The 22,998-nt window shown below is 51.1% G+C and overlaps 1 protein-coding gene across 6 annotated transcripts in view; it reads left to right on the top strand.

Annotated features, from left to right (window-relative positions):
* Window positions 1-22,998, top strand: part of LOC124003457 (regulatory-associated protein of mTOR-like) — a 254,307-nt gene that overhangs the window by 152,278 nt on the left and 79,031 nt on the right. For all 6 annotated transcript variants that reach the window (XM_046311732.1, XM_046311730.1, XM_046311729.1 and 3 more), the window contains exons 11-13: window positions 11,560-11,635; window positions 17,939-18,040; window positions 22,843-22,926. In XM_046311732.1, the coding sequence (XP_046167688.1) occupies window positions 11,560-11,635; window positions 17,939-18,040; window positions 22,843-22,926 (262 nt within the window). The remainder of the gene's footprint in view (window positions 1-11,559; window positions 11,636-17,938; window positions 18,041-22,842; window positions 22,927-22,998) is intronic.

Genomic DNA, 22,998 nt, shown 5'->3' with positions numbered 1-22,998 from the left:
GAGATGAGTCTTCAGTAAAGACTTAAAGGTTGAGACCGAGTTTGCGTCTCTGACATGGGTAGGCAGACCGTTCCATAAAAATGGAGCTCTATAGGAGAAAGCCCTGCCTCCAGCTGTTTGCTTAGAAATTCTAGGGACAATTAGGAGGCCTGCGTCTTGTGACCGTAGCGTACGTATAGGTATGTACGGCAGGACCAAATCAGAGAGGTAGGTAGGAGCAAGCCCATGTAATGCTTTGTAGGTTAGCAGTAAAACCTTGAAATCAGCCCTTGCTTTGACAGGAAGCCAGTGTAGAGAGGCTAGCACTGGAGTAATATGATCAAATTTTTTGGTTCTAGTCAGGATTCTAGCAGCCGTATTTAGCACTAACTGAAGTTTATTTAGTGCTTTATCCGGGTAGCCGGAAAATAGAGCATTGCAGTAGTCTAACCTAGAAGTGACAAAAGCATGGATTAATTTTTCTGCATCATTTTTGGACAGAAAGTTTCTGATTTTTGCAATGTTACGTAGATGGAAAAAGCTGTCCTCGAAATGGTCTTGATATGTTCTTCAAAAGAGAGATCAGGGTCCAGAGTAACGCCGAGGTCCTTCACAGTTTTATTTGAGACGACTGTACAACCATTAAGATTAATTGTCAGATTCAACAGAAGATCTCTTTGTTTCTTGGGACCTAGAACAAGCATCTCTGTTTTGTCCGAGTTTAATAGTAGAAAGTTTGCAGCCATCCACTTCCTTATGTCTGAAACACATGCTTCTAGCGAGGGCAATTTTGGTGCTTCACCGTGTTTCATTGAAATGTACAGCTGTGTGTCATCCGCATAGCAGTGAAAGTTTACATTATGTTTTCGAATAACATCCCCAAGAGGTAAAATATATAGTGAAAACAATAGTGGTCCTAAAACAGAACCTTGAGGAACACCGAAATGTACAGTTGATTTGTCAGAGGACAAACCATTCACAGAGACAAACTGATATCTTTCCGACAGATAAGACCTAAACCAGGCCAGAACATGTCCGTGTAGACCAATTTGGGTTTCCAATCTCTCCAAAAGAATGTGGTGATCGATGGTATCAAAAGCAGCACTAAGGTCTAGGAGCACGAGGACAGATGCAGAGCCTCGGTCCGATGCCATCAAAATGTCATTTACCACCTTCACAAGTGCCGTCTCAGTGCTATGATGGGGTCTAAAACCAGACTGAAGCATTTCGTATACATTGTTTGTCTTCAGGAAGGCAGTGAGTTGCTGCGCAACAGCCTTCTCTAAAATCTTTGAGAGGAATGGAAGATTTGATATAGGCCGATAGTTTTTTATATTTTCTGGGTCAAGGTTTGGCTTTTTCAAGAGAGGCTTTATTACTGCCACTTTTAGTGAGTTTGGTACACATCCAGTGGATAGAGAGCCGTTTATTATGTTCAACATAGGAGGGCCAAGCACAGGAAGCAGCTCTTTCAGTAGTTTAGTTGGAATAGGGTCCAGTATACAGCTTGAAGGTTTAGAGGCCATGATTATTTTCATCATTGTGTCAAGAGATATAGTACTAAAACACTTGAGCGTCTCTCTTGATCCTAGGTCCTGGCAGAGTTGTGCAGACTCAGGACAACTGAGGTTTGGAGGAATACGCAGGTTTAAAGAGGAGTCCGTAATTTGCTTTCTAATAATCATAATCTTTTCCTCAAAGAAGTTCATGAATTTATCACTGCTAAAGTGCAAGTCATCCTCTCTTGGGGAATGCTGCTTTTTAGTTAGCTTTGCCACAGTATCAAAAAGGAATTTCGGATTGTTCTTATTTTCCTCAATTAAGTTAGAAAAATAGGACGATCGAGCAGCAGTAAGGGCTCTTCGGTACTGCACGGTACCATCCTTCCAAGCTAGTCGGAAGACTTCCAGTTTGGTGTGGCGCCATTTCCGTTCCAATTTTCTGGAAGCTTGCTTCAGAGCTCGGGTATTTTCTGTGTACCATGGAGCTAGTTTCTTATGAGACATTTTTTTAGTTTTTAGGGGTGCAACTGCATCTAGGTATTGCGCAAGGTTAAATTGAGATCCTCAGTTAGGTGGTTAACGGATTTTTGTCCTCTGGCGTCCTTGGGTAGGCAGAGGGAGTCTGGAAGGGCATCAAGGAATCTTTGTGTTGTCTGTGAATTTATAGCACGACTTTTGATGTTCCTTGGTTGGGGTCTGAGCAGATTATTTGTTGCAATTGCAAACGTAATAAAATGGTGGTCTGATAGTCCAGGATTATGAGGAAAACATTAAGATCCACAACATTTATTCCATGGGACAAAACTAGGTCCAGCGTATGACTGTGAGAGTGAGTGGGTCCAGAGACATGTTGGACAAAACCCACTGAGTCGATGATGGCTCCAAAAGCCTTTTGGAGTGGGTCTGTGGACTTTTCCATGTGAATATTAAAGTCACCAAAGATTAGAATATTATCTGCAATGACTACAAGGTCTGATAGGAATTCAGGGAACTCAGTGAGAAACGCTGTATATGGCCCAGGAGGCCTGTAAACAGTAGCTATAAAAAGTAAAGAAGGAAGAGAGTGGAGGAGAGAGACTAGGAAGTGTTGAGGTAGCTAGTTAACAGTAAAGAAGGAAGAGTGGAGGAGAGAGACTAGGAATTGTTGAGGTAGCTAGTTAACAGTAAAGAAGGAAGGAAGAGAGTGGAGGAGAGAGACTAGGAATTGTTGAGGTAGCTAGTTAACAGTAAAGGAAGGAAGAGAGTGGAGGAGAGAGACTAGGAATTGTTGAGGTAGCTAGTTAACAGTAAAGAAGGAAGAGAGTGGAGGAGAGACTGATAGGAAGTGTTGAGGTAGCTAGTTAACAGTAAAGAAGGAAGAGAGTGGAGGAGAGACTGATAGGAAGTGTTGAGGTAGCTGGATACAGTAAAGAAGGAAGGGAGAGTAGAGGAGAGAGACTGATAGGAAGTGTTGAGGTAGCTGGATACAGTAAAGAAGGAAGGGAGAGTAGAGGAGAGAGACTGATAGGAAGTGTGTAGGAGATGCAGAAAATAAGAAAAATGTGTAAGTGTGGAGGTGGAGAGAAATAGTGAGGGTTTGGGGAAATATTTTGATTGATGATGGTGGCCATACACAACCAGCAAGTGTTATTAAAATGCTCTTGTTGTCTTTATTAGTGGGTCATTATTAGGATATAAATTGGCTGGGGACAGGTGTGCACGAACGAGTGTGATGGGGGTGTATGGCGCTATGGCTGCACCAAGCTCTGCTGCAGGTAGAAGCTATAGCAGTGTCAGCAACTAGATACAAATTCCCTCATACACACTTAAAGGTCCGAACTGTCATTCTGATTCCCATGTAAAATAGCCTTTTGAGTGACTAAAATATCACCCATAATATTTGTTTTGGATAGAAATGCTCAAAATGTGTGAAAAAGTATGTTTATCTCTGGAAGTTTGAAAAGACAGGCTTTGTGGGCGGGGAGTTTATTATTCATGAGCTCACCTTGACTGACAGCTCTTTGAAACGCCTATGTCAAGCAACTTGGATGCGGTAAAGTCATCTCAAGCTAATTTAGTGATACACAATGCAGCTCAAACAACATTGAAGTTGCATCAATGATGTCAATGTTTTATACATCCTTTCTTTGGCATCGCTCTTGTGATGGGGTTCACAGCAGCAATGACAGATGTGTTGACTTGACAACTGCGTCAGAATTCTGAACAAATTAACAGGGGATTCGAACCAGTGACCTTTGGGTTACTTGCCCAAACGCTCTTAACCGCTAGGCTACATGCGGCCATCACACACCCCTCACTCCTATCAAATCCCAATCACGTTTCATGTCACTTTTCACTCACTTCCCAAACTGATACTAACAACAAGAGAGACATGTTTTTTGTTGTTGTCGCCAAACAAATGTTTGTCTGCTTGTTTCGACTGATTCCAGATGTTTCATATATTTGATATATTCATGCACTGGGATTACAGATATTTATACCTGATATGAATATTGAATGCACACTGTGTTATGTGAATGATATGATGATTTGTATTTACATAGATTATAACTAGCGTCTAGGATCCTTTGACTAGGGAAATGTCTTTCTCCATAGAGAATTGTATTCTAGTCATTTATCTTGGATTCCTCTATTACCTGGATGGAATAGGCAAAGGCAGTGTTCTTAGAGTTGCATTCAATGACTGGAACAAATCTGTAAAGTTGCGTATTGTTGCATTCGTCAACCAAATACCCAATTCCTGCATGCACTTTCTAATCCGAGGACAAACCCCTTGGCTGCAGACCCCAAGTGCTGCCTCAGAGCAAATAGGGAGGAAGGGGAGTTGGTGGATAGGGGAAGAGCAGGGGAAAGATGAGAAGGGGGGTTGGTGGATAGGGGAAGAGCAGGGGAAAGATGAGAAGGGGGTTGGTGGATAGGGGAAGAGCGGGGAAAGAGGGGAAGGGGAGTTGGTGGATAGGGGAAGAGCGGGGGAAAGAGGGGAAGGGGGTTGGTGGATAGGGGAAGAGCAGGGGAAAGAGGGGTTGGTGGATAGGGGAAGAGGGGAAGGGGGTTGGTGGATAGGGAGAGCGGGGGAAAGAGGGGAAGGGGGTTGGTGGATAGGGGGAAAGAGGGGAAGGGGGTTGGTGGATAGGGGAAGAGCGGGGGAAAGAGGGGAAGGGGGTTGGTGGATAGGGGAAGAGCGGGGAAAGAGGGGAAGGGGGTTGGTGGATAGGGGAAGAGTGGGGGAAGAGAGAAAGGGGGTTGGTGGATAGGGGAAGAGCGAGGGGATGGGGGTTGGGGAAGAGCAGGGGAAAGAGGGGAAGGGGGTTGGTGGATAGGGGAAGAGCGGGGGAAGGGGGTTGGTGGATAGGGGAAGAGCGGGGGAAGGGGGTTGGTGGATAGGGGAAGAGCGGGGGAAGGGGGTTGGTGGATAGGGGAAGAGCGGGGAAAGAGGGGAAGGGGGTTGGTGGATAGGGGAAGAGCGGGGGAAAGAGGGGAAGGGGGGTTGGTGGATAGGGGAAGAGCGGGGGAAAGAGGGGAAGGGGGTTGGTGGATAGGGGAAGAGCAGGGGAAAGAGGGGTTGGTGGATAGGGGAAGAGCAGGGGAAAGAGGGGTTGGTGGATAGGGGAAGAGGGGAAGGGGGGTTGGTGGATAGGGAGAGCGGGGGAAAGAGTGGAAGGGGGTTGGTGGATAGGGGGAGCGGGGGAAAGAGGGGAAGGGGGTTGGTGGATAGGGGAAGAGCAGGGGAAAGATGAGAAGGGGGGTTGGTGGATAGGGGAAGAGCGGGGGAAAGAGGGGAAGGGGGTTGGTGGATAGGGGAAGAGCGGGGGAAAGAGGGGAAGGGGGTTGGTGGATAGGGGAAGAGCAGGGGAAAGAGGGGTTGGTGGATAGGGGAAGAGGGGAAGGGGGTTGGTGGATAGGGAGAGCGGGGGAAAGAGGGGAAGGGGGTTGGTGGATAGGGGGAGAGCGGGGGAAAGAGGGGAAGGGGGTTGGTGGATAGGGGAAGAGCGGGGGAAAGAGGGGAAGGGGGTTGGTGGAAGGGGGTTGGTGGATAGGGGAAGAGCGGGGGAAGAGGGGAAGGGGGGTTGGTGGATAGGGAAGAAGAGCGGGGGAAGAGGGGAAGGGGGTTGGTGGATAGGGGAAGAGCGAGGGGAAGGGGGTTGGGGAAGAGCAGGGGAAGGGGGTTGGTGGATAGGGGAAGAGCGGGGGGAAGGGGGGTTGGTGGATAGGGGAAGAGCGGGGGAAAGAGGGGAAGGGGGTTGGTGGATAGGGGAAGAGCAGGGGGAAGAGGGGAAGGGGGTTGGTGGATAGGGGAAGAGCGGGGGAAAGGGGGGGTTGGTGGATAGGGGAAGAGCGGGGGAAGGGGGGTTGGTGGATAGGGGAAGAGCGAGGGGAAGGGGGAGCGGGGGAGGGGAAGGGGGAGCGAGGGGAAGGGGGTTGGTGGGTAGGGGAAGAGCAGGGGAAAGAGGGGAAGGGGGTTGGTGGATAGGGGAAGAGCGGGGGAAAGAGGGGAAGGGGGGGTTGGTGGGTAGGGGAAGAGCAGGGGAAAGAGGGGAAGGGGGTTGGTGGATAGGGGAAGAGCGGGGGAAAGGGGGTTGGTGGATAGGGGAAGAGCGGGGGAAGGGGGTTGGTGGATAGGGAAGAGCGGGGGAAGGGGGGTTGGTGGATAGGGGAAGAGCGGGGGAAGGGGGTTGGTGGATAGGGGAAGAGCGGGGGGAAGGGGGTTGGTGGATAGGGGAAGTGCGGGGGAAGGGGGTTGGTGGATAGGGGAAGTGCGGGGGGAAGGGGGTTGGTGGATAGGGGAAGAGCGGGGGAAAGAGGGGAAGGGGGTTGGTGGATAGGGGAGGGGAAGGGGTTGGTGGATAGGGGAAGAGCGGGGGAAAGAGGGGAAGGGGGTTGGTGGATAGGGGAAGAGCGGGGGAAAGAGGGGAAGGGGGGTTGGTGGATAGGGGAAGAGCGGGGGAAGAGGGGAAGGGGGTTGGTGGATAGGGGAAGAGCGAGGGGAAGGGGGGTTGGGGAAGAGCGGGGAAAGAGGGGAAGGGGGTTGGTGGATAGGGGAAGAGCGGGGGAAGGGGGTTGGTGGATAGGGGAAGAGCGGGGGAAGGGGGGTTGGTGGATAGGGGAAGAGCGGGGGAAGGGGGTTGGTGGATAGGGGAAGAGCGGGGGGAAGGGGGTTGGTGGATAGGGGAAGAGCGGGGGAAGAGGGGAAGGGGGTTGGTGGATAGGGGAAGAGCGAGGGAAGGGGGGTTGGTGGATAGGGGAAGAGCAGGGGAAAGAGGGGAAGGGGGTTGGTGGATAGGGGAAGAGCGGGGGAAAGAGGGGAAGGGGGTTGGTGGATAGGGGAAGAGCAGGGGAAAGAGGGGAAGGGGGTTGGTGGATAGGGGAAGAGCGAAAGGGGAAGGGGGGTTGGTGGGTAGGGGAAGAGCAGGGGAAAGAGGGGAAGGGGGTTGGTGGATAGGGGAAGAGCGGGGGAAAGGGGGAAGGGGGTTGGTGGGTAGGGGAAGAGCAGGGGAAAGAGGGTAAGGGGGGTTGGTGGATAGGGGAAGAGCGGGGGAAAGGGGGGTTGGTGGATAGGGGAAGAGCAGGGGGGGAAGGGGGTTGGTGGATAGGGGAAGAGCGGGGGAAAGGGGGGTTGGTGGATAGGGGAAGAGCGGGGGAAGGGGGGTTGGTGGATAGGGGAAGAGCGGGGGAAGGGGGTTGGTGGATAGGGGAAGAGCGGGGGGAAGGGGGTTGGTGGATAGGGGAAGTGCGGGGGAAGGGGGTTGGTGGATAGGGGAAGTGCGGGGGAAGGGGGTAGGTGGATAGGGGAAGAGCGGGGGAAAGAGGGGAAGGGGGTTGGTGGATAGGGGAAGAGCGGGAGAAAGAGGGAAGGGGGTTGGTGGATAGGGGAAGAGCGGGGGAAGGGGGGGGGTTGGTGGATAGGGAAGAGCGGGGGAAGGGGGGTTGGTGGATATGGGAAGAGCGGGGGAAGTTGGGTTGGTGGATAGGGGAAGTGCGGGGGAAGGGGGTAGGTGGATAGGGGAAGAGCGGGGGAAAGAGGGGAAGGGGGGTTGGTGGATAGGGAGGGAAGGGGGTTGGTGGATAGGGGAAGAGCGGGAGAAAGAGGGGAAGGGGGTTGGTGGATAGGGGAAGAGCGGGGGAAAGAGGGGAAGGGGGTTGGTGGATAGGGGAAGAGCGGGGGAAGGGGGTTGGTGGATAGGGGAAGAGCAAGGGGAAGGGGGTTGGTGGATAGGGGAAGAGCAAGGGGAAGGGGGTTGGTGGATAGGGGAAGAGCGGGGGAAAGAGGGGAAGGGGGTTGGTGGATAGGGGAAGAGCGGGGGAAAGAGGGGAAGGGGGTTGGTGGATAGGGGAAGAGCGAGGGGAAGGGGGGTTGGTGGATAGGGGAAGAGCAAGGGGAAGGGGGTTGGTGGATAGGGGAAGAGCGGGGAAAGAGGGGAAGGGGGTTGGTGGATAGGGGAAGAGCGGGGGAAAGAGGGGAAGGGGTTGGTGGGTAGGGGAAGAGCAGGGGAAAGAGGGTAAGGGGGTTGGTGGATAGGGGAAGAGCGGGGGAAAGGGGGTTGGTGGATAGGGGAAGAGCAGGGGAAGGGGGTTGGTGGATAGGGGAAGAGCGGGGGAAGGGGGGTTGGTGGATAGGGGAAGAGCAGGGGAAGGGGGTGGATAGGGGGGAAGGGGGTTGGTGGATAGGGGAAGAGCGGGGGAAAGAGGGGAAGGGGGTTGGTGGGTAGGGGAAGAGCAGGGGAAAGAGGGTAAGGGGGTTGGTGGATAGGGGAAGAGCGGGGGAAGGGGGTTGGTGGATAGGGGAAGAGCAGGGGAAAGAGGGTGGGGGCTGGTGGATAGGGGAAGAGCGGGGGAAAGAGGGAAGGGGGGTTGGTGGATAGGGGAAAAGCAGGGGGGGAAGGGGGTTGGTGGATAGGGGAAGAGCGGGGGAAAGGGGGAAGGTGGATAGGGGGAGAGGGGGGGAAGGGGGTTGGTGGATAGGGGAAGAGCGGGGGAAGGGGGGTTGGTGGATAGGGGAAGAGGGGGGAAGGGGGTTTGGTGGATAGGGGAAGAAGGGGGGGTGGAAGAGGGGAAGGGGGGAAGGGGGTTGGTGGATAGGGAAGAGCGGGGGAAAGAGGGGAAGGGGGTTGGTGGATAGGGGAAGAGCGGGAGAAAGAGGGGAAGGGGGTTGGTGGATAGGGAAGAGCGGGGGGAAGGGGGTTGGTGGATAGGGGAAGAGCGGGGAAGGGGGTTGGTGGAAGAGGGGGGGGTTGGTGGATAGGGGAAGAGCGGGGGAAGGGGGGTTGGTGGATAGGGGAAGAGCGGGGGAAAGAGGGAAGGGGGGTTGGTGGATAGGGGAAGAGCGGGGGGAAGGGGGGTTGGTGGATAGGGGAAGAGCGGGGGAGGGGAAGGGGGTTGGTGGATAGGGGAAGAGCGGGGGAAGGGGGAAGGGGGTTGGTGGATAGGGGAAGAGCGGGGGGAAGGGGGTTGGTGGATAGGGGAAGAGCAAGGGAAGGGGGTTGGTGGATAGGGGAAGAGCGGGGGAAAGAGGGGAAGGGGGTTGGTGGATAGGGGAAGAGCGGGGGAAAGAGGGGAAGGGGGGTTGGTGGATAGGGGAAGAGCGGGGGAAAGAGGGGAAGGGGGTTGGTGGATAGGGGAAGAGCAGGGGGTTGGTGGAAAAGAGGGGAAGGGGGTTGGTGGATAGGGGAAGAGCGGGGGAAAGAGGGGAAGGGGGTTGGTGGGTAGGGGAAGAGCAGGGGAAAGAGGGTAAGGGGGTTGGTGGATAGGGGAAGAGCGGGGGAAGGGGGTTGGTGGGTAGGGGAAGAGCAGGGGAAAGAGGGGAAGGGGGTTGGTGGATAGGGGAAGAGCGGGGGAAAGAGGGGAAGGGGGTTGGTGGGTAGGGGAAGAGCAGGGGAAAGAGGGTAAGGGGGTTGGTGGATAGGGAAGAGCGGGGGAAAGGGGGGTTGGTGGATAGGGGAAGAGCGGGGGAAGGGGGTTGGTGGATAGGGGAAGAGCGGGGGAAGGGGGTTGGTGGATAGGGGAAGAGCGGGGGAAGGGGGAAGGGGGTTGGTGGATAGGGGAAGGGGGGGGAAGGGGGTTGGTGGATAGGGGAAGAGCGGGGGAAGGGGGAAGGGGGTTGGTGGATAGGGGAAGAGCGGGGGAAAGGGGGAAGGGGGTTGGTGGATAGGGGAAGAGCGGGGGAAGAGGGGAAGGGGGTTGGTGGATAGGGGAGGGGAAGGGGGGAAGGGGATAGGGGAAGAGCGGGAGAAAGAGGGGAAGGGGGTTGGTGGATAGGGGAAGAGCGGGGGAAGGGGGGTTGGTGGATAGGGGAAGAGCAAGGGGAAGGGGGTTGGTGGATAGGGGAAGAGCGGGGAAAGAGGGGAAGGGGGTTGGTGGATAGGGGAAGAGCGGGGAAAGAGGGGAAGGGGGTTGGTGGATAGGGGAAGAGCGGGGAAAGAGGGGAAGGGGGTTGGTGGATAGGGGAAGAGCGGGGGAAAGAGGGGAAGGGGGTTGGTGGATAGGGGAAGAGCAGGGGAAAGAGGGAAGGGGGTTGGTGGATAGGGGAAGAGCGGGGGAAAGAGGGGAAGGGGGTTGGTGGGTAGGGGAAGAGCAGGGGAAAGAGGGTAAGGGGGTTGGTGGATAGGGGAAGAGCGGGGGAAGGGGGTTGGTGGATAGGGGAAGAGCGGGGGAAGGGGGTTGGTGGATAGGGGAAGAGCGGGGGAAAGGGGGAAGGGGGTTGGTGGATAGGGGAAGAGCAGGGGAAAGAGGGTAGGGGGTGGATAGGGGAAGAGCGGGGGAAAGGGGGGGGGTTGGTGGATAGGGGAGGCGGGGGAAGGGGGTTGGTGGATAGGGGAAGAGCGGAAAGAGGGGAAGGGGGTTGGTGGATAGGGGAAGAGCGGGGGAGGGGAAGGGGGTTGGTGGATAGGGGAAGAGCGGGGGAAGGGGGTTGGTGGATAGGGGAAGAGCAAGGGAAGGGGGTTGGTGGATAGGGGAAGAGCGGGGGAAAGATAGGGGAAGGGGGTTGGTGGATAGGGGAAGAGCGGGGGAAAGAGGGGAAGGGGGTTGGTGGATAGGGGAAGAGCGGGGGAAAGAGGGGAAGGGGGTTGGTGGATAGGGAAGAGCGGGGGAAGGGGGTTGGTGGATAGGGGAAGAGCGAGGGGAAGGGGGTTGGTGGATAGGGGAAGAGCGGGGGAAAGAGGGGAAGGGGGTTGGTGGGTAGGGGAAGAGCAGGGGAAAGAGGGTAAGGGGGTTGGTGGATAGGGGAAGAGCGGGGGAAGGGGGTTGGTGGGTAGGGGAAGAGCAGGGGAAAGAGGGTAAGGGGGGTTGGTGGATAGGGGAAGAGCGGGGAAAGAGGGGAAGGGGGTTGGTGGGTAGGGGAAGAGCAGGGGAAAGAGGGTAAGGGGGTTGGTGGATAGGGGAAGAGCGGGGGAAAGAGGGGAAGGGGTTGGTGGGTAGGGGAAGAGCAGGGGAAAGAGGGTAAGGGGGTTGGTGGATAGGGGAAGAGCGGGGGAAAGGGGGTTGGTGGATAGGGAAGAGCGGGGGAAGGGGTTTGGTGGATAGGGGAAGAGCGGGGGAAGGGGGTTGGTGGATAGGGAAGAGCGGGGGAAGGGGGTTGGTGGATAGGGGAAGAGCGGGGGAAGGGGGTTGGGGATAGGGAAGTGCGGGGGAAGGGGGTTGGTGGATAGGGAAGAGCGGGGGAAAGAGGGGAAGGGGGTTGGTGGATAGGGGAAGAGCGAGGGGAAGGGGGTTGGTGGATAGGGGAAGAGCGAGGGGAAGGGGGTTGGTGGATAGGGGAAAGAGGGGAAGGGAGGTTGGTGGATAGGGGAAGAGCGGAGGGAAGGGGGGTTGGTGTGCGAGTGCAGTTGTAAAGGGGGTTTGATGTGTGGAATGGAACAGTGTGAATTGAACATGATGACCAGGTAGAACAGAGTTTGGGATGGATCAAAGCCTCAATGCTGCCCTCTCTAGGTGTGTGTGTGTGTGTGTGTGTGTGTGTGTGTGTGTGTGTGTGTGTGTGTGTGTGTGTGTGTGTGTGTGTGTGTGTGTGTGTGTGTGTGTGTGTGTGTGGACATTTGGGTTGTTGATGCCTTGTGTGTTTGTGTGCACCGTTCCTCTACAGGCAGGCATGGGACCTGGCTGTGGACATCTGTCTCTCTCAGCTGCCTACCATCATTGAGGAGGGCACCGCCTTCAGGGTGAGTGTGTGTTGTTTTTTCATTTATCAGTACCTTTGGGACTTAGTCATGGCGTGTGTCTGTCTATGTCAGGGGTCTCAAAATAATTTTGCCTGGTGTCCAAATTCTGTCTTCACCAAGGTCTTGCGGGGCCACACTGCCAAAGGCTTTTTTCCCTTCATTCGATTAGCCCTCAGGCGTTAAGATATATTGCCCTGTATGCTGTGGATACAGTTTCTGTGTGTTTGACACCTCACTGAGAAATAACCCCACTAGCTGACGGATGGATGGCTGTCTGTCGCTTCAGGTTGACTAGTCTGACGCGTTCACTTCCATTGCATTGACCCTGGTAACTTTGACCCTGGCACTTCTATGAGTTAAAATACTATTTTATTTCCACTGAGTCAATAGCAGTGATAGTAGCTGTGGTCAGTATCACTCCATCCTGTTAAACCAGTCTGGAGCTACTTGTCCAGTCAGTGTATCACTCCATCCTGTTAAACCAGTCTGGAGCTACTTGTCCAGTCAGTGTATCACTCCATCCTGTTAAACCAGTCTGGAGCTACTTGTCCAGTCAGTGCATCACTCCATCCTGTTAAACCAGTCTGGGACTATTTGTCCAGTCAGTGTATCACTCTATCCTGTTAAACCAGTCTGGACCTACTTGTCCAGTCAGTGTATCACTCCATCCTGTTAAACCAGTCTGGAGCTACTTGTCCAGTCAGTGTATCACTCCATCCTGTTAAACCAGTCTGGGGCTACTTGTCCAGTCAGTGAATCACTCCATCCTGTTAAACCAGTCTGGGGCTACTTGTCCAGTCAGTGCATTACTCCATCCTGTTAAACCAGTCTGGGGCTACTTGTCCAGTCAGTGTATCACTCCATCCTGTTAAACCAGTCTGGGACTATTTGTCCAGTCAGTGTATCACTCCATCCTGTTAAACCAGTCTGGGACTATTTGTCCAGTCAGTGTATCACTCCATCCTGTTAAACCAGTCTGGGACTATTTGTCCAGTCAGTGTATCACTCCATCCTGTTAAACCAGTCTGGGACTATTTGTCCAGTCAGTGTATCACTCCATCCTGTTAAACCAGTCTGGGACTACTTGTCCAGTCAGTGTATCACTCCATCCTGTTAAACCAGTCTGGGGCTACTTGTCCAGTCAGTGTATCACTCCATCCTGTTAAACTAGTCTGGGACTACTTGTCCAGTCAGTGCAACTCAATCATTCATTATAAGATATTTTCAACACACTCACTTGAAAGTTTCCCACTGTGATAGTCAGTGCTAAACCATCATCTTTGGGGTCAGTTTGGGTGGTATGAATGGTGTAGTACAGTACATGCTGCCCTGCCATATACCACTGCCTCTGTGCTTTTCTACAGAAATATAGAGATTGAGATGGTCATTAATGATGCATTGTTGCAGCTCCCTGTAGAAAGAGAGTCGGTCTGTCCAGACTAGCTACAAAGTTTAGCATCCCGTTATGGTGTAATAATCCACCGCGATTGTAATATTGAATTCCCAATCTCTCTGGGGGAAAACACTGGGCCAGGCAGGGGTAGAAAAGAAAAGCTGATTGTGACATCATCAGATTATTACCAGGGGTTGTGTAAGGGCTCCTTAAGCAGTCTACTGTCAACTTCTGAACTCTCCATCTCTCTTTTCCTCACTCTATCTATGCCGTCTTTACTTCCCTCGATCTATTTTCCGCTCTCCCTCACTCTTACTTCAGGGGTGTCAAACGTACGGCCCATGGAAAGAAAATCTAACATTTCAGTGCAGCCCTCCCGACCCCGGTGAAGACAGAATGCAGCCCGCAGGCTAAATTAGCTATGAAATTAATTTCAGGCACCATATCTTGCAGAGAGCAATGCACTGCCATTGCAAAAGTTTGTATGCAAAAAGTTGAATGAATCTCTACAGATCGTGACTCCCTTCCTCCGAGTCCTATCAGTTCTCCACCTGGCCTGTTGAGGTGTGCCTCTTCTCTACCACTTCTGAGAGAACATCCCTCTCCCCTCTCTCTCTCTCCATTCTCTTCCCTCTCTTCCTTCAACCCTGCATGCTAAATGGAACTATAATTGACCCACCTGGGTCCTCTACAAATGTTCCCCCCTCTCTCTGCCTTTTGAGAGATAAGAGACTCGTTCTCTCTCGCGCGCTCTCGCGATAATATCTAGTAATATCATCAACCATGTGTAGTTAACTAGTTATTATGATTGATTGTTTTTTTTATAAGATAAGTTTAATGCTAGCTAGCAACTTACCTTGGCTTACTGCATTCTCGTAACAGGCAGTCTCCTTGTGGAGTGCAACGAGAGAGAGGCAGGTCGTTATTGCGTTGGACTAGTTAACTGTAAGGTTGCAATATTGCCTCCCCCGAGCTGATAAGGTGAAAATCTGTCGTTCTGCCCCTGAACAAGGCAGTTAACCCACCGTTCCTAGGCCGTCATTGAAAATAAGAATGTGTTCTTAACTGACTTGCCCAGTAAAATAGAGGTATAAAAAATATATATTTAAAAATCGTCAAATCGGCGCCCCAAAATACCGATTTCCGATTGTTATGAAAACTTGAAATCGTCCCTAATTAATCGGCCATTCCAATTAATCAGTCAACCTCTAGTGTGTATGTGCGCGTGTTCGGTCCTCGTGTTTGAGCGTGTGAGTGTGGAGAGAGCATCGCGGTGGTGCTTTGATTATTCACAAATTCACTTCCTCAACCAGTGGTAATATTTCCCTCTACTCTCAGCAGCGGGAGAGTCTCTGTTGTAATTCCCTCTGCTATATTAATGGGACGACGATGATGAAACTGGTCATGGCGCAGTTAATAGCGGCAGACACATCGTCATGACAGCCCTGCTCTATGTGGGGCTGAAGGGAAGCAGGGAAGAGAGGGGTGGTACATTATGAAGTGACACATGTTCTCACACACTACTGCAGCTGGTCGTCAAGGCTACAATAGAGGCTTCCTTATGTAAGGGTGTTATGTAATAGACAGATCGGTGTAAGAATTGACTCTGTTTGGTTGGGGGTGTGTGTGTGTGTGACAGAGAGAGGTGTGCTGCATTAGTTTCATGATTACTGTGTGTTGCCGATTGTATAAAGATTAGTATCTGTGTGTTGCGTTGTAGACGTGCTGAGTTGCCGTGCACATGCTTATATAACTTACACACACACAACCTAAATAAATAAAACATTGTTACAAAGCTCCTTCTACAATGATATGTATGGTATTGTGTGTACAGTTCATTATCGATGCATTAAGCCTAATTTGTGTGTGTTAGATAATGGTGTTCTAGATCAAACTATTAAATGGATAATGCTATTGTTGAGTTGTGTGTTTGAGAGGTTACAGCTGTGTTTGTATGCAGGTCAAGATACTTTTGGTCATTCAGTGTATGTGGACACTTGCTCGTCGAACATCTCATTTCAAAATCATGGGCATTAATATGAAGTTGGTCTCGCCTTTGCAGCTATAACAGCATCCTCTCTTCTGGGAAGGTTTTCCACTAGATGTGGGAATGTTGCTGTGAGCAATTACTTCAGCCACAAGAGTATTAGTTAGGTTGGGAAATTAGGCCTTGCTCGCAGTTCCAATTCATCCCAAAGGTGTTTGATGGCGTTGAAGTCAGGGCTCTGTGAAGGCCATTCAAGTTCTTCCACACTGATCTCGACAAACCATTTCTGTATGGACCCTGCTTTGTGCACAGGGGCATTGTCATGTGACGGCCGGCCGCCCAACAACCTGCCCGCTTGACCCTATCCCCTCCTCTCTTCTCCAGACCATTTCCGGAGACCTTCTCCCTTACCTCACCTCGCTCATCAACTCATCCCTGACCGCTGGCTACGTCCCTTCCGTCTTCAAGAGAGCGAGAGTTGCACCCCTTCTGAAAAAACCTACACTCGATCCCTCCGATGTCAACAATTACAGACCAGTATCCCTTTCTTTTCTCTCCAAAACTCTTGAACGTGCCGTCCTTGGCCAGCTCTCCCACTATCTCTCTCAGAATGACCTTCTTGATCCAAATCAGTCAGGTTTCAAGACTAGTCATTCAACTGAGACTGCTCTTCTCTGTATCACGGAGGCGCTCCGCACTGCTAAAGCTAACTCTCTCTCCTCTGCTCTCATCCTTCTAGACCTATCGGCTGCCTTCGATACTGTGAACCATCAGATCCTCCTCTCCACCCTCTCCGAGTTGGGCATCTCCGGGGCGGCCCACGCTTGGATTGCGTCCTACCTGACAGGTCGCTCCTACCAGGTGGCGTGGCGAGAATCTGTCTCCTCACCACGCGCTCTCACCACTGGTGTCCCCCAGGGCTCTGTTCTAGACCCTCTCCTATTCTCGCTATACACCAAGTCACTTGGCTCTGTCATAACCTCACATGGTCTCTCCTATCATTGCTATGCAGACGACACACAATCTTCTCCTTTCCCCCTTCTGATGACCAGGTGGCGAATCGCATCTCTGCATGTCTGGCAGACATATCAGTGTGGATGACGGATCACCACCTCAAGCTGAACCTCGGCAAGACGGAGCTGCTCTTCCTCCCGGGGAAGGACTGCCCGTTCCATGATCTCGCCATCACGGTTGACAACTCCATTGTGTCCTCCTCCCAGAGCGCTAAGAACCTTGGCGTGATCCTGGACAACACCCTATCGTTCTCAACTAACATCAAGGCGGTGGCCCGTTCCTGTAGGTTCATGCTCTACAACATCCGCAGAGTACGACCCTGCCTCACACAGGAAGCGGCACAGGTCCTAATCCAGGCACTTGTCATCTCCCGTCTGGATTACTGCAACTCGCTGTTGGCTGGGCTCCCTGCCTGTGCCATTAAACCCCTACAACTCATCCAGAACGCCGCAGCCCGTCTGGTGTTCAACCTTCCCAAGTTCTCTCACGTCACCCCGCTCCTCCGCTCTCTCCACTGGCTTCCAGTTGAAGCTCGCATCCGCTACAAGACCATGGTGCTTGCCTACGGAGCTGTTAGGGGAACGGCACCTCAGTACCTCCAGGCTCTGATCAGGCCCTACACCCAAACTAGGGCACTGCGTTCATCCACCTCTGGCCTGCTCGCCTCCCTACCACTGAGGAAGTACAGTTCCCGCTCAGCCCAGTCAAAACTGTTCGCTGCTCTGGCCCCCCCAATGGTGGAACAAACTCCCTCACGACGCCAGGACAGCGGAGTTAATCACCACCTTCCGGAGACACCTGAAACCCCACCTCTTTAAGGAATACCTAGGATAGGATAAAGTAATCTTTCTCACCCCCCCCCCTTAAAAGATTTAGATGCACTATTGTAAAGTGGCTGTTCCACTGGATGTCATAAGGTGAATGCACCAATTTGTAAGTCGCTCTGGATAAGAGCGTCTGCTAAATGACTTAAATGTAAATGTAATGTAAATGTAATGCTGAAACAGGAAAGGTCCTTCCTTGCCACAAAGTTGGAAGCACAGAAGCAATTGGAAGCACAGAATCATCTAGAATGTAATTGTATGCTGTAGTTTTAAGATTTCCTTTTGCTGGAACTGAGGGGCCTAGACCAAACCATGAAAAACAGCCCCAGACCATTATTCCTCCTCCACCAAACTTTAGTTGGCACTATGCATCAGGGGAGGTCAAATTCTCTTGGCATCCGCCAAACCCAGATTTGTCTATTGGCTTGCCAGATGGTGAAGCGTAATTCATCACTCCAGAAAATGTTTCCACTGCTCCAGAGTCCAATGGCGGCGAGCTTTACACCACTCCAGCCGACGCTTGGCATTGCGCATTGTGATCTTGTGTGCGGCTGATCGGCCATGGAAACCCATTTCATGAAGCTCCCGACGAACAGTTCTTGTGCTGACGTTGCTTCCAGAGTCCGTTTGGAGCTCGGTAGAGAGTGTTGCAACCAGGGACAGCTTGTGTGGCCTACCACTTTGCGGCTGAGCTGTTGAACCTAGACTTTTCCACTTCACAATAAAAGTACTTACAGTTGATCTGGCCAGCTCTAGCAGGGCATTAATTTGACAAACTGACTTGTTGGAAAGGTGGCATCCTATGACGGTGCCACATTGAAAGTCACTGAGCTCTTCAGTAAGTCCATTCTACTGCCACTGTTTGTCTACGGAGATTGCATGGCTGTGTGCTCGATTTTATATCCCTATCAGTAATGGGTGTGGCTGAAATAGCCGAATCCACGCATTTGAAGGGGTGTTCACATACTTTTGTATATATAGTGTATGTACTCTGTGAGTGAGATCCGTATCAATGTACTGTATGTATTTAGATGTATATTCATCATAGATGTTTTAAAACGATTGTATTTGTTTCATCCCAATAGCACAGTCCGTTCTTTGCAGAGCAGCTGACAGCGTTCCAGGTGTGGCTGACCATGGGAGTGGAGAACAGGAACCCCCCCGAACAGCTCCCCATCGTACTGCAGGTACACAAACACACACACACAGGGGCATAAAATATTTACCCTACCCGAAAAATATCTTTCAGTTTTCGGAGTCTTTCCCTTTAAATCACCATGGCAACATCCCCTTTCAACTTTGATTGACTAGGTTTCGAGGAATAGAAAGTCACAGATCTGAAGATGAAAATAACAAGGGTATCGAGTTGAATCTGATTGGTCCGAAGTGTGGAAACGCCTCCTAATCTTACCACCTCCCAATGCCGAAATATGGAAGATATAAACTAGCAACGGTTCCAACGAACAAATATTCTTATTTAATCAGTAAGCATATTAAGGTTATATCATTGTATGTAATTCGCTATGACATGGACTAAAGAGAACTAAATTTCGACTAGGGCTGTCAAACTAAAATAATAAATTGCAATTAATCACATTAAATTCTGTAGTTAATCGCAAATGTTGTATTTGCTCAAATTTGGTGCTAAATAAAGATTTTTCCATTTAAAAACAAAAGCTGTGTATTGAGTTGTAGGTGTGTAGGGACTGAAACACAAAAAAATATTCTTAATGGCATATTCAACATAAACAAGTTAAGCAGTACAAAATTCCTGTAACTTACGAATGCTCCCAGTAGGCGCACCCCCCCCCCCCCCCACACACACGAGCACACACACACAGTTAAAGCTTTAGCCATTCAAAATTAATGATTGGCTATAAGAAAAAATAACTTGCTCTATGGATACAAAGAACAAACAGCATAAACATATCCCACAATGCCATGAATTCCACAGAACATAAACCTGTGACCATACACTTCAGTCATCCTCCTATTTCCTTTCACTGAGCCAGTTGCCAAGAGACAAACAAGCCTGTTGACATTTTGAGATGATAAAGCTACTCTCTTCCTCTGTACGATATGCCCAGAGAGTGAAAACAACTTCTCACAAGGGACTGATGTGGCAGGCGTTGCCAGGGACCTTCGCACAGTGCAGGCCAACTGGTGTGCCCCTGCATGCTGTGACCACCACTGTAGTGGACAGTCCTCCATGCTGATGCTGGGCTCTGCTTTGTAACGCTCCACACATTTTTCAATGGACGACTCCTCTTCATCAGACTCAGAAGACCTCAACAAGAGGGCTCTGACTGTGTTGCTTCATCAGGTTGCTGTGCAGGCCTCACTTTTTTCAGCAAGCTGACCAAAGCCCACACCTCACCCCTCTCAGGTCTGGGAAAGCACTTCAGGTCCTTAAACCTTGGGTTAGTGCTGTGGCCATGTGAGGTTGGTGTTTTCCTTGCATTTCTCCAGGTCTGTTGTGAGCGTCAGCTTGAATCTTACCACGTAGGCAGGGTCGTCATCGGAGCTCTCCATCACCCAGAGGAAGTGGCACAAGACGGGCTACACCACTGAGCAGGAAATGTACTTCTCTCCTACCGGACAGTTCCTTCATGTACCTGCAGTAGAAGATAACACAATCACTTCAGTCAATTATACACAGACAATTATACACAGACCTATTCCCTCATTCACACAGACACATACTCTATCACGCTTTCGCTCGCTCGCTCGCTCTCACTCACACACTCACAATTTACACTCTCACAGACACATGCAGGCAGGCAGGCAGTAGTGCCTGCAGTTTCTCCAGTTCAGCTGTGCCAGAGAACCTCAGTGGTTGTTGACTTCTGTGGACACGCTTCCCCATTTCCAGAGTGGAATTCCATCTTGTTGTGACATCTTGTGCGAGTGACTCCTTTTGCCACTTGCGGTTGTCCTAGCTCTGCAGCGTTTGGTGGGCTGTGTTTAATTGGAAAACAACGCTTCGGAGCTGCAACTTAATCGGGGACGGTGGGAGTGGTTTTGCCGAATGGAATCATGGGAGTTTGAGCCTTTTGACCAAGAGAAGTATTGTCATAAGCTGACTAAATGTCAGTGTAGATTTTTGAGCGTCCATTTAAAGTATTTCTAGATGTTATAAGACACAGATAACCAGAGCAACATACAGCAGGAAGTTCCAATATGATCAGAAAACTACAGACGGTAGGAATGCTGAATATGATTTAATGAAATGTATTAGTCATCTCAGGAATCCTACTTGAAAACATCACAGAGGAGTCAATAGACATGAAGTCATAAAATTATACAAACTGTGTACTTCATAATACGGGTGTAGGTTTTCAAACTGTTCGGTATGGGAACCTTGGTTCTGTCTGCACTGTGAACCTGAGTGGATACATACAAATAAAATAATTGTTTTTAAACTACTCCTCTTGAGTAAATTTAATCTGATAAAACATTCAGGCTATTCTGTTAAAACAACTAGAGGCTATGCCCACATTGTAATCAGCATCCTAATAGGTGCATTTCAACCTGTCCTGTTGTGAGGCGTAGCCGGGACCTAGCTCTGTATGATGGCGAGTGGTGGGGTCGATATTCCAGGAGGATACTCCATCGTTTCAATCTGTTTGGGAACATTTAGTTTCCCCCAGTAATTACCCTATATGTAGTAAGCCACCGCTGCTAAATCGTGGCCACTACACAAAAAAATATATAATTATAATAACATTTCAAATGTTTAAAGTGGCGTGGCGGAGTTACCCTTTAAATGTCAAGCAGTTGCATGCTCTCTGTTAGCCTGGCTCAGTTAAATCTTGGTCTGCTCTCTAACTGCACAAATAATGCATTTATCTGCCTTGCTAGCTCCTCCAGGCACCCCCCCCCCCCCTCTCTCTCTCTCTCTCGCTCTCTGGTTCTCGCTGCTCTTTCTCGCCTTCCCTCACTCTCTCCCTTGAGCCCCTTTACGTCAGGCTGTGTTTTCTTGAAAGTGGCACTTCAAAGCAGCAGTGGCCCCATGTGTTGTTGTGCTGGCCTAGCCCCTATGCTGTCCGGCTCCATTCTGTACTCGGCGTGATCATTTCCCCCTGACTCAGCAGAGCTGAGAGCTGCTGCTTTCCCTCACACGTCCACTGGGGAAAGAAAGGCAAATAAAAACCAGGAGGCTGTCTGGGAGAACCATCGGGGAGGGATAGTGTGGAGGGGTTTTCTTTTGATGGGTGGGAGCGGAGCGGGTGTGATTTTTGTGTGGGTGTGCGCATGTAGAGCGTTGTACACACCCACGTAAGAACAGACCATCTTACGTTGATCTCTAATATATAAAGCTATGACATTGCGTTCTCCGAGACATAGCGGGTGATTGTGCGTGATCTATAAATGAGGAGCTTTGGGGAAATGGGTAAAAGAGAGGGGTCAGAAAGAGAATGCCTTTTGATGTCGTCATAGTAACATACTTCCCATTGAAACAAAAGGATTGGGAAAGATGACTGTCATTAAATTGTGATGTCCTACGACTGCCAGCTCAGAAGGGTTGGAATTCTAGGGGAGACACATTCCCACAAAGCCCATTCAATCATTACGACAGTCTAGTGAATCAGTGGGTGGCTGCAGATTGAACATTTGTACTGGTTGACTCACTCCCCGATGACTTGTAACGCGTTTTACTGATGATCACCCACATGCTATGAGAGATTAAAATGCTTTTTCGTTTTCCTGTCATTTGAGCTGGTCTTGGTCTGTTCGCTTTAGTCGTGTGTGTGTGTGTGTGTGTGTGTGTGTGTGTGTGTGTGTGTGTGTGTGTGTGTGTGTGTGTGTGTGTGTGTGTGTGTGTGTGTGTGTGTGTGTGTGTGTGTGTGTGTGTGTGTGTGTGTGTGTGTGTGTGTGTGTGTGCGCCCACTGATTCTGATTTGTCACTGTCACTTGTCTCAGCAGTTGGGACAAGATTGATGAGCGACTTTGCTATTCTGTGTGTGTCATTAGTGGCTACTTATATAATACCATCATTCAGAAGTATTTTCATCCCTCCGCTTCCAACCGCTCTTCAATCGCTGAATATTCCTCCTCTTGTATAACAGACAGACCACAAATTCCCAGGCTCTCCTTTCTCACGTTCCCCTGAATGGTTGAGGGGTAGCCCTGGCACGGTCCAACCCCGGTCTCCTCCTGCGTTCGCTCACAGCTGCTGGGTTGAGGTCACACTGCTCTAATAATACACAAAACTATGCTAGAAATAGCAGTGTGTATAGGTTGATAGGGGGGGGGGGGGGATCCGCTTCCCCCCCCCCCCCCCCCGTGCGCGCATGTCCTCGCGCCCACGGCACACGGTTGCATGGGGACACGCCAACGTCCGGACCTGGTGGTGCCAAAAACACAGACAATCTGTTAACATTACACCCCACCCACATGCACACAAATGCAATGTCATATACTGCAGGGAACCAATGGAGGCTGGTGGGAGGAGCTATAGGAGGACGGGCTCATTGTAATGGCTGGAATGGAATGGAGTCAAGCGGTTTCTAGATGTTTGATCGGTTTGATACCGTTCCATTGATTCCATTCCAGTCATTACAATGCGCCAGTCCTCCTGTAGCTCCTCCCACCAGCCTCCACTGATGTGAACACAGCCATACACATGTATTCATATTCACCTCATTACTCTTATGCTAATATGGTATGTACCCCTGAAGCAGCCAACACACACACACACACACACACACACACACACACACACACACACACACACACACACACACACACACACACACACACACACACACACACACACACACACACACACACACACACACACACACACACACACACACACACACACACACACAGAGAGAGAGAGACAAACAACTGCCAGTGCCAGCATATTGGTGAGTGGTGTGAGCCACCTGTTCCACCTCTCCCGCTCTCCTTTTGCTCACGATGCCACTAAACACGTTGAACACACCACGGTATTGACCTCGGCCCCCTCCCTGGTCTCCTTCAGGTCCTCTTGAGTCAGGTTCACAGGCTGAGAGCGCTGGACCTGCTCGGCCGCTTCCTGGACCTGGGTCCCTGGGCCGTCAGTCTGGTGAGAAACTATGCAGCATTCTGGTCTACCAATACACGAACACATGGCCAAAATACAAGTTTAGCTAGCACA

Source organism: Oncorhynchus gorbuscha, linkage group LG18, assembly GCF_021184085.1.
Source record: "Oncorhynchus gorbuscha isolate QuinsamMale2020 ecotype Even-year linkage group LG18, OgorEven_v1.0, whole genome shotgun sequence".
In the NCBI taxonomy this organism is placed as follows: domain Eukaryota; kingdom Metazoa; phylum Chordata; class Actinopteri; order Salmoniformes; family Salmonidae; genus Oncorhynchus; species Oncorhynchus gorbuscha.
The sequence above is the reverse complement of the archived record's forward strand: the minus strand, read 5'-3'. Positions and strand labels throughout refer to the sequence as shown.